The sequence below is a fragment of the Thunnus albacares genome, chromosome 3 (genome assembly GCF_914725855.1).
Source record: "Thunnus albacares chromosome 3, fThuAlb1.1, whole genome shotgun sequence".
NCBI lineage: Eukaryota > Metazoa > Chordata > Actinopteri > Scombriformes > Scombridae > Thunnus > Thunnus albacares.
The window spans coordinates 37,564,747-37,584,404 of NC_058108.1; the positions used below are offsets into that span (position 1 = coordinate 37,564,747).

A 19,658-nucleotide genomic window follows, 5' to 3' on the forward strand; every position below is an offset into this window, starting at 1 on the left:
CTCTGATTAATTTTTAAATACTTTTTGTATACTGCCTTTGCTAGTGCTCCATAGATTTAGCATTTCACTCCTATAATACTGTCAGACTCATGATGGACAGTAAAAAGAAAAAATGATAAAACTCGAGAGCCAGAGACATCATCTTTTTTAAAACCACACATTCTTCTTCCTTGTGAAAACCTGGCACCTGCTTTACCCATGTAGCATGTATAGTGAACATAACACAAACGATTTACACACACAAACGAGTTGTGACAATTTCTCTCAGTTATATGGTAATTTATTCACAATATTTATACATAATGAAGAGAGAGAGAAGAATGTATGTATGTGTGTCTGTATGGGACTACATGGGAGAATGACAGGGATAACCATAATAACACATGATGAAATAAGCAAGTATCATTGAGCCCCCATTTCTTACGCCCCACCCTTAGTCGACTGTATGGGGCAAACAACAATCCACCATTTACTCAATTTAAAACTCTTTTAACAAAAAACACCTTTTAAAACACTCAAACCATGGGATTTATTAATGAAAAACATACAAAACAACCAGAACACTAAATAAATGCTACAGTGATCAAAATGCAACAGAAAAACTAAATAACATAAAATCCCAGGCTGAGAGGCAAGACAAGCAGTCCACAATCAAAAAGCCTCTCACTGTAACAGGAACCTGGAACATGAGACAAAAAAAACCACAGGGAACACATACAGCTGTAATAATCACATTTATGTTGGCTTGTTTAATCAAGATGGATTATTAACAATCAAAAGTGAGAGAGCAAGAGACTGAACAATGGCTGAACCAACTTAGAATATGAGAGTTTATGTGATAGATCCAAACAAAGAAACTGATTAAAATAAGGAAACTAAAGCTACTTAAAAAGTTTTTTTTTATATTATGAGGTATGCATCTTAACCAGAATGCCACCAAGGTGCCCCATAAAGCCACACTCCCTCCTACAGTGAGCACAGAGACACTGAAGAGCCAGATCCAACCCAGAACCCTGGATACAGAGGTTCAGTGAATGTGGTGTTGAAGGTGTGGAGGTGGATCAGTGTGTCAGAGGAGACTCTGTAGAAGGACAGAGTGCCAGCAGAACAGTCCACATACACTGCTACTCTGTTAGAGACAGAGGAGGGGGAGGAGGAGGAGGAGGAGAGGTCTGTTTTTCTGTTATTGTGCCAGACAGAGTAACCTTCACCATCACAGCACCTCAGAGTCCAGGACTGATCATTCCCTCCAAACCTGCTGCCAACACTGCGCCCTGTCCTTTTGATTCCTTTGTAACTCACTGATACATAAATCTCTCCTCTCCATTTGACCTCCCAGTAACAGCGACCAGTCAGACCATCTCTACACAGCAGCTGATGCCACCAATCAAACCTTGCTTTATGATGAGGATATGGCTGCTTCTCTGTCACTTTTGTCACCTTCCTGTCATTGTCAGACAGTTTCAGGTATTTGTGTGCTGTGTTTGTGTCCAGTGTGAGTTCACAGACATCTGATGGAGAGAATGAGACAATGGGATATAAATAATAAACAAAATAAATAATATACAAATGTATATATGAGATATACATAGATAATGACGCAAAAACTTCATAATGACTCATCTTATTAGATCTTCTTTCAAAATGAGGGTTGACTGCAGATGAACAAGTTTTTGATTTAAACTACTTTAACTTGTGCTGCCTTGTTTTGATGAATCAAAGTGAAGACAGACTTACACTTCCTCACACCAGGTTTCAGCCTCTGCTCTCCACCATTTTCCGCCCTGGAGAAAGAAACAAAGACAGAATAAACCTTCAGAAGCTTCCTCATCAATGATCTCCATAGACCTGGGCAGACACTGAATGGATTTAATTTAATTCTGAGTTAGTCTAATTTTAGCATTATTTGCACAGCTACAAGATGTCCATGTCAGGTAAACATAAATATAGGTTGTTTTAGGCACTTCAACAAACAACAAATGCCAATGGTTTTCCTCATGACAACACTGACAGATGGAGATTTAATTGAATCCTCTTTTGATAATGATTGTATTTTCATGATAAATCTCTAACTGCACATGACGTTGCAGTAGCCAACCACACAACCTCTCATATAGATGAAATAAGGAACAATCATTGCATTCAGGTACACACTGGATGCCTAAATAGTGAGTGAGTTTCTCATATGTCCAATGATAGCAATGCTATACTTCAGGGTATGGCTCATCTTGATATCCCTTTTGAACCCAACAGTAGGATATAAGATAAAAGCCAAGTCTATGATTTACATTAGAAATGGGAAAGTCTTTTGTTTGTGCTTATTAATGAAATAGTGTTAGTTTCCCCAATATTAAATGTAAGCCATGAACATTTCAAAAGTCAAACAAGAGTCACTTTGCAAATTTTTCAGTTGTTCAAGACTTAGCGCTACTTCTTCAACATGTATATGATTGTGTCATTTGCATATATGAGGATTTCTTCATGATCACACACAGACAGCAGATTATCGTTATACAAACTAAATTGCAGTGGCCCTAGTACGGAGCCTCAAGGTACACCCATAGTACAGACAATATGTTATTTATTCAAACAAGCTGGGTGTGGTGTGATGAAAATGATTTTATCCAAATTAATACATTGTTGGAATTATTATAATGAACTTAGTAAGAAGTATTGAACGGTTAACGATGTCAAAGGCCTTGCGCACATCATCACTCCCACTGACCCTCTTTTATCTAAATAATATTGACCATAAGGGAATAGCAAAATTCATTTTAGTAGAATGGCTCCCTCTAAATCCAAATTGCATTGGTGCAGCTGGGTGTTAGCAGCATTGGTGACAGAATTTAAAGCTCTGTGATTGGATGTATCTTGCTGAAATGCACCTTGGGAGTCGTAGTTGACTTCTCTCCTTCAGTTTCTTTTTGAAAGATTTTTTTTGGCATTTTTATATTTATTCAACAAAGGTAAACGTACAGAGAGAGAGAGAGAAATGGGGCAGCGAGAGGGCTGACAGGCAACAAAGGTCTGCAGCTGGAATCGAACTGCAGACGTGAATAAACCAAACCAAATTTGTGAAATCTTTTGTGATAATGGAGGTGTGTTTGCCAACCACTCAAAAAAGCTGCAGAAATAATCATAATCCATACTGCTATTACATAAATGTCCATTTTAAGTGTATGTAAACTTCTGACTGCAACTGTAGGAGGTCATTCTGAATAGGGACAGGGACTCTCAGCACATCTGTTACTGTCTTTACTGTTATCAGCAGTACTGCTGGTAAAGACTGTGAACCAACAGTCTTCAGCTTATCAGTGTGACAGAGAGTGAGCTCTTGTATGTTCATACTTGAGAGTGTCCAGTCTCCAGTGTGGATCCTCCAGTCCAGCAGACAGCAGCTTCACTCCTGAGTTTCCTGGATGATTGCAGCTCAGATCCAGCTCTCTCAGATGGGAGGGGTTGGATCTCAGAGCTGAGGCCAAAGAAGCACAGCCTTCCTCTGTGACCAGACAGCCTGACAGTCTGGAGGCACAAGTTAGTTTTCCATCAATTAAGCACAGGTTGATTTTGTGTATCCACAACAGTAATTTTCCAACAAGTGTTTTATGAAAGTTATTGGTTTTGAAATTATTTATGAATACTGTCAGATACCAGCAGAAAATGTAACTGTCGACAGTTGACTTAATGATCTGTTTTGTGCTACATTTGCCTGTGAAACATAAAAATCATATCTCATATTGAAGGACTCAACAACCAGTTCTTGAACAGAAAAAAATAAAACAGGAGCCTTCATATGATGCATGCGCAGCATCTGGGACAGGAGGAGTTTGGAGGCATAAGCAGAAATATAAACTCTTATCCGGCAGATTTCCAACCTAACTACTCAACACATAACATCTTGGACCTCACACAGTTGAAGACTCCTGTTGCTGCACAATGTTGCCAATCAAAACAACAACACCACAACAACCACAAGTACCTACATTCATTAGGAACTGGCACTAACAAGTTAAATCAGTAAGCAGTAACACTATAGATTTTTAACATCTTCACTGACATTGATCTGTCTGTAATGCAGCACTGAAATGGTCATCTACTGAAGAAATAATTGTCTCCTTACCCGAGAGTCTCCAGTGTACAGTGTGGACTCCTCAGTCCAGCAGAGAGCAGCTTCACTCCTGAATCCTGCAGGTTGTTATTACTCAGTTCCAGCTCTCTCAGACTAGAGGACTTGGACCTGAGAACTGAGGACAGAGCGTCACAGCTTCTCTCTGACAGATTACAGCTGGTCAGTCTTAAAAAAAGGTGTACAGTAAATGTGTGAAAACATGGGTCTATTTCATGTGAATCATCATTACATTTTAGTAGGCATTACTTTACTAGCATTGCCTAAAAAAATAGTGACAGAATGACTACTGGGAATGCTTCTAAATTACATATGTAACAATCATACGTTACTCTTGATAGGTTGACAAATTGACACTGATTACATCATAACAAAATGACCTCAATTAAGTACACATCTAAAACAAAACACAACTGAGTACATAACAATTTACTCTGCAACTTCTAATCAATATTTAATCAAAAGCACGTTTGGCAGCAGTTAGAGACAACTGGTTCTGTTTTAAAGCAGGAGTTGTTTGGTTTGTAGAATTATTTTGAAGAACGAAGTCAATGAAAGACACTCCTTTAGTGAGGTAGACTGTGAATACACTGGTCAGAGCTGGGCTACAATATTGCCTACCTTGACCTGTAATTCTGATTACCTTCAGTAAAATATGGAATCTGAATCCTGTCCCATGTTTTTACTGATGTATCATTGTGACTAGACAGAACCTTCCTACTATACACTCCTTTATCTCTTCCATATTTCTATTTGAATTATTTTTGAATCTGTGCAGTTGACTGACTGGAGCATGTAAAATTGAATAAAAGTGATCTGCAGACTGAACCTTGGGGAACTCCTAATGTCACCTCATACTCCTTTCAGACAGCAACCTCATGTATGATGCCGGTCTACTCAGTGCATATTTGACATGTGTTAGACCCATTCATATGAGACAGTTGTGACAGGTTAGAATTATACTTGATAATACTGAATTAGCTGTAGCACATGCTTACCAGTTTATCTGGCTTCATCATACAGAGCCAGAGAATTACATATGATAAACACAGATCCTGGTGTGATATTAGTTATTAGGTCAGTGGGGACCGGGACTCTCAGCACCTCAGTTACTGTCTTCACTGTTTTCAGCAGTGCCGCTGGTACAGACTATGAACAAGCTGTCCTCAGCTTGCCAGTGTGACAAAGAAACAGTGCATGAGCTCTTGTTGTCTGATCATACCTGAGTGTGTCCAGTCTCCAGCATGGATCATCCCGTCCAGCACAGAGTAGCTTAACTCCTGAGTCTCCTGGATGATTGTAGCTCAGGTCAAGCTCTCTCAGATGGGAGGGATTGGATGTCAGAGCTGAGGCCAGAGAAGCACAGCCTTCCTCTGTGACCAGACAGCCTGACAGCCTGGAGATACAAACAATTATTGACTCAAGATAGATTCCTGATTCAATAAATAGAAAAAGAGGGCAGTATTTTCATGCTCTGACTCTAGTGGTCAACAACACATAATACAACACAAGCAAGGATCTAGCCAGGAGAGAACAAGGTGAGTAAGTGCCATAAAGCTAAGTTCAGGTCCGATAGGATGTAGGTGCTAATAGGCAGTGCACAGAGGCAATGCATAGAGTGCATACAAGCAGATAATTATTTTTCATTTTTTAAGTCCATCTGGTGCGGAGATGTTCACAAAAGAGCTGGGTCTTTAGTTTTTTCTAAAAGATTGAGAGGGACTCTGCAGATCGAATGGAGTTTGGTTACTCGTTCCACCACTGGGGAACTACACAAGAGAAGAGTCTGGCTAGCAACTTAGGGCCCTGTTGTGGTGGTAGTGCCAGGAAGCATAGATGTGGATGAGGGAGTTCAGGTAGGCGGGTGCTGTTTTAGTTGCTGTTTTGTAAGACAGAGTCAAGGTTTTGAATTTGATGCAGGCAGCAACTGGTAGCCAGTGAAGGGATATAAACAGCAGGGTGACATGCTGTTTTGGGCTGGTTGAAGACCAGCTGTGCCACTGCATGCTGGATCATCCGCAGAGGTTTGAACATGCATGCGGGGAGACCTGCCAGTAAGGAGTTGCAGTAGTCAATGTGTGATATTACAAGAGCCTGTACCAGCTGCATGCTCGGACAGGTAGGATCTAATCTTCCTGATTTTGAAAAAGACAAATTGTGTTGATTTGGCCTGTACAAAAATCAAGGCCACATGAACCATAAAGGTTAGTTGGTCATCAATCATTACACCCATGTTTCAGGCAGACTTTGTGGGCATGAGTTGGGTTGATTCCAGCTGATCTTGATTTGTTGTTGTATAGAGGGACTGGCTGGGATGACAAGGAGCTCAGTCCTAGAGAGGTTAAGCTGAAGGTGGCTTTCCTTCATCTGTGCCGAGATATCAGCAAAGCATGACGAGATCAGTTCTGAGACTGTGAGGTCTTCCAGCAGGAACAATAGTAATAGCTGGGTATCATTGGCATAGCAATGCTATGAGAAACCATGGGAGCAGATAATTGCACCAAGTGAGGTGGTGTATATTAAGAAGAGAAGGGGACCAAGCACTGACCCGTAAGCGGTGCAGTTTAGGCACTCTCCTCCTCAAAGATACTCTAAACTATCTCCCTGAGAGGTAGGACATGAATCAGCAGAGGACAGATCCTGAGATGCCAACCTCATTGAGTTTGGAGAGGAGTATTTGATGATTGACCATGTCAAAGGCAGCTGACAGATCTAGCAGCAATAGAGCTGAGGAATGGCCGGCAGCTCAAGCCAATCACGGTGTTTCCTTTACCAACAGGAGCGCAGTCTCAGTAAAGACCATTTGTCTGTGTTATTAGTCCTCTCAGATGCAACTTGAAATTTTACTGGCAATTTTAAAATTTTAAGAATAATCCAAGCTGTAAAATCCTACAGATTTTTTAATATTTTCACTGACATTCATCAGTCCATAAAGCAGCATTTAAATGGCCATGTACCAAACAAATAGTTGTCTTCGTACCTGAGAGTCTCCAGTGTACAGTGAAGACTCTCCAGTCCAGCAGAGAGCAGCTTCACCCCTGAATCCTGCAGGTTGTTGTTACTCAAGTCTAGGTCTCTCAGACTGGAGGACTTGGAGCTGAGAACTGAAGACACAGCTTCACAGCTTCTCTCTGACAGATTGCAGCCACCCAGTCTTCAAAAAAAGAACAGTACATGTGTGAAAACAATAGTCTATATATTAAATAGGTATAAGTAGTCACTACTTTCATAGTATTGTTCTGAAAATAGATGCAATAGAATTACTTGAAAAATGCTTCTAAAATAAAAAAGATAATTGTACATCACTTTTTCTTGTTTGACAAATTGACACTAATAAAATCTCTACAAAATGACCTCAATTAAGTACACATATAAAACACAAAACAACAGAGTGTAAGAATGAACGCTCTTCACCTTTAAGTTAATATTTAATAAAAAGGAACCTTTGGCAGCAGTTAGAGACAACTGGATCTGCTTTAAAGCAGGTTTTGACATTTTAATCAAAATCAAAGTAGCGGTCTTGTTAAAGCTTCAACAAAGTATTCCCATGTATTGATCACTATTACTGAGAGAAGTAATGATGCACTATAAATTAGAGGAAATACAATTTCTCTTAAAAGGACAGGAGGGTAAATTCTATATATTCTATAATAAGGAACAGGAACTGAATTATTATTACTATCACTTTTATTGCTATCTTTGTTTACTTCTTCCTGATCTTGGGGACCAAATACTTGGTGACACTCTAAAAACAGAACAACTTGTTATTTAACACGGCTTATTGACATCCACTTTTTAAAAATGTTTTTACAAATACATATGTCTTTTTACCTCAATCTCTGGAGTTTGCAGTTGGGATTTTTGAGGCCCTCAGAGAGACGCTTTATTCCAGAGTCCTGCAGCTGATTTCTGCTCAGGACTAACTCCTCCAGTCCAGAAGACTTTAAGCTGAGAACTGATGAAATATACTGACAGCATCTATCAGTGAGATTACAGTCACCTAACCTGAAGTGAAAAACAAAGCAGTAAATGTTAACATTCTGGAAATACTCTCCTCTGTCCCTCTATACTTAATTACAACCTGAGAGCTTCATCTTGAGTCCAAATACTTACAAAGCTGTCTTTGATGCTTTGAGCACTGGCAGCAGCCTCTCCAAAGCTTCATCTGATCTGTAGTATTTCTTAAGCTCAAAGGTATCCAGATCTTCATCAGAAACAAGCAGTATGAAGGCCAAAGCTGACCAATGTGCAGGTGAAATTTTACTAACATCTCCTGAGCTCTGGTACTTTTGGACTTGCTCTACTAGAGACTGGTCACCAAGTTCATTTAAACACTGGAAAAGATTGATACTCTTGTCGGTATAGGACAGATTCTTGATCTTCCTGTGAATGTAGGTGATTGTCTCCTGATTGTTCAATGGACTTCTTGCATTAAATTCGAACACTTTCTGAAGAAGGCTCTGATTCTTGTCCTGTGACAGACCAAGCAGGAAGCGCAGAAACAAGTCCCATTGTCCGTGATCACTGGCTAAGGCCATATCCACCGCGTTCTTGTAGAGGTGGACGATGAGGCTTTCTCCTTTCCCTGATCTCACTTTAACCTTTGACTGGCTGGGAAGCAGATTTTGTCCACTCTCTATGAAGGTCTCTAATACATACAGAGCTGCAAGAAACTCCTGCACACTTAAATGTACAAAAGAGTAAACCTCCTGTCGGTGAAGACCTGATTCTCTCCTTATGATCTGTGTACAAACTCCTGAGTAAACTGCAGCTTCTTTCAGATCAATTTGGCACTCCTTCAGATCTTTTTCATAGAAGATTATGTTGCCCTTCTGTAGCTGTTCAAATGCCAGCTTTCCAAATTTCATGATCACATCTTTATCCCTTTCTTTTTTTCTTTCTTTGTCTGTTTCAACCTCCTGATAATCCTTCTCGTTTTTCCGCGTTGTTTGGATGATCAGGAAGTGTGTGTACATTTCAGTCACAGTCTTGGGTAACTCACTTTCATGAGTTCCTGTGAGGAGACTCTGGAAAGCTGTGGCTGTAATCCAACAGAACATTGGGATGTGGCACATGATGTACAGAGTTCTCAATGGCTTTGACTTAAGGTGATTGCAGATATTTTGAGCCACATCCTGGTCACTGATTTTCTTTCGAAAGTACTCCTCCTTCTGCTCATCATTAAAGCCTCGTACCTCTGTCACCCTGTCGATGCACTCAGGAGGAATCTTACTGGCTGCAGCCGGTCTACTTGTGATCCAGATCGAGGCTTTGTGAAGCAATTTTCCTGCAATTAAGTTGGTCAGTAAGACGTCTACTGTTGTAGTTTTTGTAACGCTGCGGCACATCTCATTTTTCTCAAAGTTCAGAGGGAATTTGCTTTCATCCAGGCCATCGAAGATGAACAAAACACTAGAACTGTTGTAGTCTGAAGGTTCTAAATCTTTCACTTCTGCAAAACAGTGAAGGATTAAATCCATGAGACTATAATCTTTGTCTTTTATTAAATTCAAGTCTCGGAATGTGAATGGAAATATGAGCTGAAAGCCTTGGTTGGCTTTTCCAACAGCCCAGTCCTGAGTGAATTTCTGCACAGCAACAGATTTTCCAATGCCAGCAATTCCCTTCATCAGAACTCTCTGAGGAGGCTTCTCTTCATTTGGCAAAGCTTTCAAAATGTCATTGAGTTGAATTTTCTTCTCCTCACTCGCACACCTTCTACATTCTAATTCAACCACTTCATGTTCACTATTAACCTCCCCACTGCCTCCCTCTGTGATGTACAGCTCTGTATAGAGCTTGTTTAAAGGAGTTGATGTTCCATCTTCCTTTGTTCCTTGAAACAGATCCTTTGTTTTACTTTCAAGGTAAGATTTTAGTTCATCTTGGCACCTTTGGATATTTTCTGAAAAGTAATAAAAATATAAATGATGATGAGAATATGTATGTTTGTATGTTTGCTATTTTTCAGACAAACTCAAAACATCAAAAAGCACACTGGATCCAGACTTGAATGTGCTGTGGTTTTGACAGCACACAGGACCCAACAGGACTTAATGATGCCTTATGGTTAAACAAATGATAATCAAATAATCCATACATATACAAAATATGCAGAAGCCTATCTCGTCAATATAGCAGAACAGCCTTGTGTCTTTTATGCCTTAAACTCTTTATTTGCATTTTTCATTGGTAGAACAGAAAATTAGAAATATGCATGAAAAGAAACATGCAGTCCTGACATGACAGAGCCCTTGACGTGTCAAGCTGGGTTCCCCTTTGGAAGCACTGATATAGATTCACATTGATAGTTGTAGTATTTGAATCATTGCTTTTTTAATATGTAATGGAATTGGAGAATCCGAAACAGGTCATATTAGCAGTTGGCTAACAGCTAACTTCCCCTATCTGCTGCTTCATTACTTCGTCTTCCTGTTTTTCGTGGCTGCCAAACTTCGCAGGATGGGTATGTCACATTTTTAGCTTCAGTTGTGTCATCTCCATTACAACTTCATAATAGGTTATATTTTTAATGTCTCTAAACAGCACAGTACCTTTGGTTTCGGGAGAAACGACATTAGTCTCGTCTGTCCTGACAGGAGCTTGGACTGAAACAGAAACATGCAACATCTCTTGAGAAATGCAGAAAAATTAAAGGCATTACTATGGTCATATTTTAGGCAATTGCATAATTAAACATAAATGTAAGAATTTATTTGACTTGTAAATTCAGGAGAAACATTTACCATATGTGTTGTTGACATTCATATTGATATCCCCTTCAACATGAACATTTCTCAACTGAGGTTGGCTGATGACACCTCCATTCTGGGCAATGATTGTCATGTTTCTTGCGTCTCTCTGAGTTGTAGCTGAATGTGAAAAGACAAAATAATGAAGAGCCAGGAACTAGAACTCAATTTCCTTTCATCAACACCTTAACAGTGTGGTAGGGGTTCAGAGATTATGTTTTGTTAGAGCTCATTTAGGGAAGACCTGAAATATCAAGAACAAATAAAGCTTGATAAAATTGTGATACATGCATGGGACTGACACATTTAAATTTAAACTGACCAGACAACATTTGGTGGACTGTTCTTGACCTACAGAACTAAACAGGTAAAAAATATTAGTATATGAAATGATTGCTAGTTAAAAAACAAACTGTGAACTCTGTAGAAAAACTTCCTGTCTCTGCATCTTTGCTTCCAATCTCTATAAGAATGAAGTCATTTTAAAGATGTTTCTATCACATCTTTTTTCAGCAGCTTTTGTTTGTGTAAGCTGCCTCCTAAGCTTTGTTTAAATATGTAATTTTGATATTCCACCTAAACATGGTGGAGGGGTTTGCCTATCCCCATGACCCTAGTAGTTGTGTTGTCGAGGGGACAGCTCCTAGTAGGGTCACCCAAGGCCCAGAATATGGAGACTGAGGCCCTCTCCTGGAGCCAGGCCTGGGAGCTTGCTGGGGAGCCCCCAGCTGAACTACACCGATGGAGCCCAGTCAGCCTTGGCCTGAAGGGATGACATGCGGCAACTTGTGGGCAACTTGTGGGCCCACCAATATCAAGACTAGACTTAAGGTTCAGTGTATTGCCACTTGGGAGGCAGACGAAGGCAAGCACCTTGTCTTGCTGACCCCAGGCTATGAAAACTGGCTCTAAGGATGTGTAACATCAGCTCTGGGAAAGGAACTGAGATTGGTGCAGGAAGTGGAGAGGTACCAACTAGATAGAGTTGATCAGACCTCTATGCTTAGCACTGACTTTGGAACCAAACGTGCTAAAATAAGTGCTGAACTTGCTCCTTTTCTGCTGGGTTGAAAGGTGCTGGCCAGTTGTTGAGATACTTGTGATACCATAGTCGGGCATAAGGTGGTTCACACATGCATCTGGTATAAGAACACCTTAGACCAAAGGTCGAAGATCGACTTTTTTATTTGAAAATCAAATGTAGTTGTTTCATCTTTGATCACCACTTGGTGAGGAGTTGGATCAGGTGGCTGGGGAGGCTGCCAGACAGACCTGGTAAACCCAAACAAGTAATGAGGATGGTCTAGGAACAGCTGGTTGGAGCCCATGTCCACAAGCACTTCAACCTCCACATCCTGAACCTCATATTTGCGTCTGGAAGGTCATCTATGCCTGCCACAGTGGCAACCAAAGAACTCGCTGGTGGACACCAGCAGTCAAGGAGGCCTTCAAGCTGCAAAAGGAGTCCTTTTCAGGTATGGTTGGCTAAACCAACTATAGGTTTGAAAACATTTAACAGAGCACCCTGCAGCATTAGGATTAGCGCCTTAGTTTAACATGAGCACACATCATATAAACAGCAAAGAAAAAAAGACAGAACAGCATAACAAAAGTAAACTAATTGTTTGGAAAGGGGACAACAGGAATACAGGAGAGCATAACAAGAATAATGAAAATCCAGAATACACATTGACTGCCCTTGAAGCCCCACTCTAGCCAGTCTTACTTCCTACAGTTAACGCTCTCTCTCAAACAGAGAATGGGGGTGTGGTTAATATGAGGGTGTGGTTGCCATGATAATCCATAACCATGGCAACCATTGACATTCCAGCACATTGGCGCTGTGTTGGAATGGTAGTGATATTATAGCCACCTCAGTTTAAGGTTACCTAAAAGTGACCCTCAATAGGCCTTACAGTGTAGCCCCACTGTACTTGACCAATTTGTATAACCTTGTGTCCATCCTGTAATAGTACACACAGCTGTTCAGACAGTTGCCGGTACTGCAGCTTGATTGGCTCTCTTGATGTGAGCCCTATTTGAATTTTTCCCACCCACTCATCGCACTGCCGGCTTGGTCCGTATCGCCAGGTGTCCCAACATGCTTTGTGCAGCGAATTAGTCAATTCCCATAGATAATGAATGAGTGTGGATGCACCGTTAGGCGCAGGGACTGTGTGGACTTGCTGTGCAGCAGCGCAACGTGCAAAAGGCCTGAGTGAAGGTGAATATTGATCAGCGGGTGTGGTGATTAATAAATATTCTCTCAGCCAGTCACATCACTGCCCTCATAGTTCTGAAACAGTTGTGCATCACAGTGCAATCACAGTTAAGTGTGATAACAGCAGCTCAACAAACAAAAGATTTTTTTCAGGAAATGTCTGGACAGTTCAGAGCGTCACGACATGAACACACTTCACCACAAATCTGCAGCCAGAGACAGATGGAGTATTTTTTTTCCATCAGTTAGTTACTATAATAACAATAGAAATAAAAAAAAATAAAGAAATTTATTTTGCAAGGCTGTTTATATTATTATATCAGACCAGTATCTCACCCCATACACGTTCAAACAGTTGAATTAATGTCACACAACAGCGTTTGCACTGCAGTGTTTCAAGGATAAAACATGAGACGCTACTTTTGCTAAAAAGAAAGTTGGAAAAGCGGCTGATGAGCCCTGATAATCCGACGTCTCCTTAATAAAAAAGCAGAATATTGAGTTATAACCGACCAGTCTGATGTGTGTAGAGGTGTATGTGGTTATACTGTAGCAGCCTGGCATTGTCAGGCGATTTAATGAAGGTAAACACAGTGAACGACCGTGTGTAATGACACTGCGCTCTGGCGCGGCACTTCTCAGAGACTGCAGATTTATCAACATATCAGTCCTGCTGCCTTCAGATGCTGCAGAGATTTAATGAACTGAAGAAGCTTCTCAGACAGTATAAACAGCTGTGAACAGCAGATACTGACTTGATTCACTGACTTTCCTGCTTTAACCACATTAAACGTTATTTTCTATGCCAATTTTGGTTGAAGAGTATTTAATTGAAATAAATTATCATATTTTAAGCATTAATCCATTGTTGCAGCATATCTGCAGAAAGTATTTAGTTTGAAACAGTTGCCTGATAGTGTATCAGTAGCCTATGTGACGCTCAAAGGAATTTTATGAGGATAACTTATGACTGCAGTGTTGTACTATATACGTCATACGTCATCGTTTTGTTTCAGCAACAGCTTAAATTTTTGAACTTTGAGTGCAAAATTAAGTTATTTGTCAAAAAATATTTTGGCAAACAGTGTGGCTAATCAACATTATCAGGAAATGACTAAGAAAATATGAAATATCTTAAAATGCTGTACGAGTCTCTACAAAATAAACATGCTCCCACACAACAAAATTGAACACAAAAATACCAGCCAAAATATTATTATTATATTATTAAACATAAAAGAAAACCTGTGTAAATCCTAACACATCAGCAGCAGTTAAGTAATTATTTGTGAAGAATGAAAATAATCTACAAGAACCATGGTCACAGTTCCTGCTCACAAAGTGCCAAAAATACAGTTATTTGAGAAGGATTTCTTGCCATCTTGTCATTCTGTAGCACATGACTTGATTTATACTTTACAGTTAGTAAGTGGTCACTTGAGAACTGTTTGTCCTCTTGCATACATAGTTTAAAGATCACACAGTTGTGTGGTTAAAAGTCTTGGATGTGTTTAAGTATTAAATATACACATACAGTTGGATGCAGCCCTTCACCTGTTTTCCAAAGATTGGTTCATCTTTGCCCTTTGCTCAAGAGCTGCAACTGAAGCTTTAAACTTTAATTCTTTATTTTAATTCTGACATTTGCTTTCTCCGTTTATTTATTCTTTATATTTGTTGTTCTTGCACCTGTTTTTATCCTGACTGTTTGATATTTCATAATTATTAAAACTGTTGCAAATACTGAAAATCACTATGAGGGTAAATAAGGTGCAAAATGCGAGAGCTTGTAGACTTGATGTGAGAACTTGTAGAACAAAAATCTGAACTTATATGTTTAAATTTTCATTTGGATAAAATACTCACACTGGTTCTGAATGTGAAGTCACAGAAAAAATATTCAAATGTGTAGATTGATATTTACATAAATACAATGACATCTGCAAACTTTTTATCCAACATTTACTCATATTTATTCATTTTCCAGTACAATCACAACTTTGTGATTACAACCTCGGTCACTGCAACTTAACAAATGTGCTCTATTGCATCACAAAGTCATGGGGGGCTGTTTATCCCACCCATCGTCTCACCCACATACAACGATTACATCCGTTCATCACCGTGTACAGACCCTGTTCAGCTCGATGTAACTCTGTTAACTTTAACTGACGTGTTTGCAGTTTAGGCTATCTGTCAGTGAATAGATGCAACAGCTCCTGAAGATCCAAACCAAGTTCCTGTGTACTGCTTGCCACCAGCTGATTAAAGTGAAGGGAGTTAGCCCCGAAGTTAGTGACAGTGGCTCACTTAAGGTGGACTGACCTTTAAGGTGGGCCAGCTATTCTCATTTTAGTGACATCTTAGCTGCTCGTAAACAGAAAAAGGAGAAATATCTGGTTGATGAGTTTCTCCCGAGCTTTGCTCATTTATGTAGTTTATCATTTTGCTAGCTAACTTGACACTGACACGTTGAAACTTGTGTTAAGCTTTATTCACTCCCTTCTCTCTTTCTAGACAGTGTTCTAGCCACTGTAAACATCTTGCTCTGTGAATGTGCATGACTTGTCAGATCTCATGTTGTTATGCTGAACATCCTTACTGACAGTCAGGGCACAAAATTAGCACCAGCCATTAGCAATATGCTAGTAATGATATGATGCCTCCAGTCTCATGCTTTTTCTTTCATCCTGTTCTGAGTCTAGATCAAACACAGCTGTTTATTAACCATATTGTAACAAGTTAAATTGGGAGAACTTCATAGCATTCAGTTTACACAAACGTGAGTGAAACATCTAATTGGAAGTGAATGAAAATAATTTGAAACCAAAAAAAGGAGCCTCAAGGCAACACTTGCAATAAAACTATACAACAGTAGACCTCAAAATTCTGAGGAGAAAGGGTTCACTATGAGAGTTCACCCCCCTTTATTGCTTCATATTGTTTTATAAAGCCTGGTTTGATTTGTGCAAGAGACAGACTGAAAACAAGTCAGAAGCTGTTGGTATGTTTTCCACCCTCGAGCCAAACAAGTTCACATCAACTGATCATTACCTGAAAGTTTCTTTTCTTCATGTTCATGTCACGGCTACAGGAATTATACCCACAATTAAATTCTCACTGTTTGGTATATATTCGCCAGGATGGTCCTACTTACCACACTCTGATACATCTGGAGCCGGCGGAGCCAAGTCAGTTGAAAGAAAGTTTCCCATTCTGTAGTCTTTCACCAAACTTCTCTGACTTCAGAAGAAAAAACACAGAGGATAATAAAACAGGCTGAAATAAGTAGATGAAGAGCAGTTTCATCAGCTGTAGTTACTACGAGAGTTGAGCTTAAAAAACAAAAATGATTAAATGATTAAAGACCTCCGTGGCTGTTTCGGTCTTTCTTCTTCCTCCTCGCTGCTTTTGATCATTCAGTGATATGAGATGACAGGAAGTGATTCTGATCTGCTGACAGGAAGTAATGGTTTTTCATATTTACATTAACGTTATTAACCTGAGTTCCTGTGAAAGTGATGAATAAAACTTTTAAAGCAAAACTGATTCTGTACACAGATTCTATTTAATCACGTTCCATTTTTCTGATTAAAGTTAATATGCAGTACATGTAAATACTAATAGTACCAAAAGTAGGTAGAGAAGAAATAGAACAGTAACTAAAGTGACATATTTTGATCCTTGTTGTTAGTAGTGGGAAAATATAAAACACTTAATTGAGTAAAAGCAGCAATACTACAATGTAAAAATACTCCATGTGGTTATTCTTACAGATGCATTAGTGTGTAATCAGCTTTTCAATGTTATAGTAAACTGGTGGAGACAATTTTAAATACTTTATATACTGTCGGGGAAGTTTAATCTGGAACAATATATTATATTTTTTAAGACCAGAGAACTGATGTAAAATTGTATTTTGCAAAATAATTACAATATTTGAGAGACATGTCGTGGAGTAAAATGAACAAAAATTGAGGTACTAGATACAAGTTAAGTATGCAGTACCTCTAAATTACACTTAAGTACAGTATTTGAGTAAATTACTTGGTTACATTCCACCACTGCCTGTTGTGTCACCTGTGATGTTGTAAGGAGGCCTTCAATTGTTCCCTTGTTCTGAGGTTTTGCAGCAGGTTGGATTGAAGATGTGTTCGCTGCTTCAAACATCATGCGTGTGATGTGAGCGACATTTGCTGGTGAGACGATGTAATGCAGTACATTTATCTTTCACTCAGACGGTTTCCTCAGAAAAATGTTTCAAAAAAGCTGTGATTTAATTCCCTTTTGTGTTGAGATGACTGAGTAGGAAAGGAGGGAAAGAAGGAAAGAATGATTTACAGCAGGAAAAGGGGGGAAGAATGAGACGAATAGGAAAAGAAAGCAAAGGAAAAGAAAGCAAAGGAGGAGGAGGACATGATGAAGATACTGACTGAAGTCTGTGTTCTTCATTCTTTCTAAACTTCACTCAGTATTTTAATGTCAGGAATATTATTTATTTTACTGACATTTTTTATTTCTGTCAAATGAGATATTATTGAATTTATATGGTGACTTTGCTGATGGCAACATTACATTTGCTGCTGTATGAAATAATATTTTGTCAGATTTAAAATATAAATCTATTCTAATTCTGTTCTGAATTTATTCTTTTTTTAAATAATAATTCAAAAATCCCCAAATTCTTTAGTAATGAAAAAGAACTGATAAGAATATTGATAAATACTATGATTTCTTTCTTCTGGCGTTTCGTTCATTCCACCAATGCAGTCAACAAAGCAACATAACTCATCACTATGACGACCATCTCTACTGTTATCAGATCATTTTAACACCTGCAGACACAAAAATGATGAAAACTGTTGGTTACCTTTAGATGCAGAAAATAATCTGAATCAAGCTGATGAGTGAAGGTGAAATTAATCAGCAGCTTCAACAGGAAACCAACCAGGAGAAGAACGAACATGTAACTGACATCAGGAGGTTTTTATGGTCTGTTGGTTCACAGTCTCAACTCTCTGTATTCAACTTTAACCTGAAGTTTTCTTTAATGAAATCTGATAACAGAACAGCAGCTCTGAACTTTGGACCAAAGAATCTGGAACAAAAGTCAAATATTAATAGATAGTATAAATCTTTATCAGCTGGATCATGAAGTCTGATGTGTGTGTTTTACTCCAACAGGGAAATAAAAAGCACTGAGATGGCATTGATGCAGTCTGTAGTATCTCTGTGATATGTGCCAAACGGGACAAATACATTGTTTGTGGATAAAATAAAGATAAAAGGCTGGCTGGTGTCTACAGTCTAACTATGGGAGGATGAGAAAACCACAGTTCACTATAAGCTCCTATGACCACATCACCCCTGTCCTCCTCCACCACACCTAGCCCTAACCCCGGCTTTTTACTATCGAAGGTTTTATTGCACTAACAGTAACAAGTGTAATTGTTGTCAATTCGAATAAAACTTTATCCTCACCTGTCATTGTCTCCACCGCAGTGTGTGTGTGTGTGTGTGTGTGTGTGTGTGTGTGTGTGTGTGTGTGGAGGAGCTCAGCCCTCCTCTTGGTAAAACACCGACACAAAGAGCCGAGGAGCCCAGATAGCATACAGAAGTGGGCCACTTCAGGCAATGATGCGGCGCTGCTGGCCTTCTTCTGGCCCAGACAAAATGGATGTGAGCCTGAAATGGCCCACATGTAAAATAGCAAATATGGCCCAAATATCCCAAATCAAATGTGGGTCTTTTTTTTTTGGTAAAGATGCTGCTGTCAGGTATGTGTATTCTGGATGTGGGCCAGTTCTGGTTTATCTGATTTGTTCTTGGTTGACATACGGCTTGCTTGTGGCCCAGATCTGGGAAACCGCCCAAGTGGAATCATTCCACGTGGTATGTGGGCCGGATGAAAGTGCCGAAAGTGTTGGGTGTGGGCCGGATCTGGGCCGCAACAATGTTTTTATCTGGGAGAGGACAGAGAGGAGAGGCTGTAACACAACCCTAAGTTACAACAAAACCTATAAGAGTACAGATAAAAGAATCAACAATATACCCTGGGTTCTTAACATTTTTTAACCGGTTCCAATTCAGAACCAGGTTTCAGGGGGCATCTCTAGCCTCACACTTCACTGTCCACATAACTTTCTCTATCTAGGTGAGACAGCATGTTGGATTTCACACTGTCTCTCTCCTGTGTTTGGAGCCCTCCTGCACTCACACACTTACAGTCGATGTGGTGCATGCTGAGGACATATCAGTAAATTATATTGACATTTGTCAAGTGTCAGATGGACGCAGGATGTTCACATGAAAAGAAGTAGTTGTGTGAAGAATGAAAACGAGAGAGTTCGAGAGAGAAGGTCAAACCCGCCTCCTTTAATCACCTCCACGCAACTGACCAATCACTGCTGAACTATATGTGATTGTTGAAAAAATTGATGTCAGAGAGGTGTGTGAGGACGGAGTTTAAGACGCTGTTAAAACAATCTGACAAAAATGTATTTGAATTAAACAGACTGATTAACCTTTATTTTGGAGCCAAAACATGATGTCACACTAT

The 19,658-nt window shown here is 39.5% G+C and overlaps 1 protein-coding gene across 1 annotated transcript; it reads right to left on the bottom strand.

Moving 5' to 3' along the window:
• Positions 1-264: 264 nt before the first annotated feature.
• On the bottom strand, positions 265-17,743 carry LOC122975137 (NACHT, LRR and PYD domains-containing protein 12-like). The gene is made up of 12 exons (XM_044343392.1): positions 16,469-17,743; positions 16,257-16,342; positions 10,873-10,998; positions 10,681-10,734; positions 8,240-10,031; positions 7,958-8,131; positions 7,107-7,280; positions 5,349-5,522; positions 4,121-4,294; positions 3,349-3,522; positions 1,738-1,784; positions 265-1,511 (listed from the first exon to the last, which is right to left on the bottom strand). Exons 1-12 carry the CDS (start codon positions 16,516-16,518, stop codon positions 967-969), a joined length of 3,570 nt encoding a protein of 1,189 aa, XP_044199327.1. The 5' UTR covers positions 16,519-17,743; the 3' UTR covers positions 265-966.
• Positions 17,744-19,658: the final 1,915 nt, after the last annotated feature.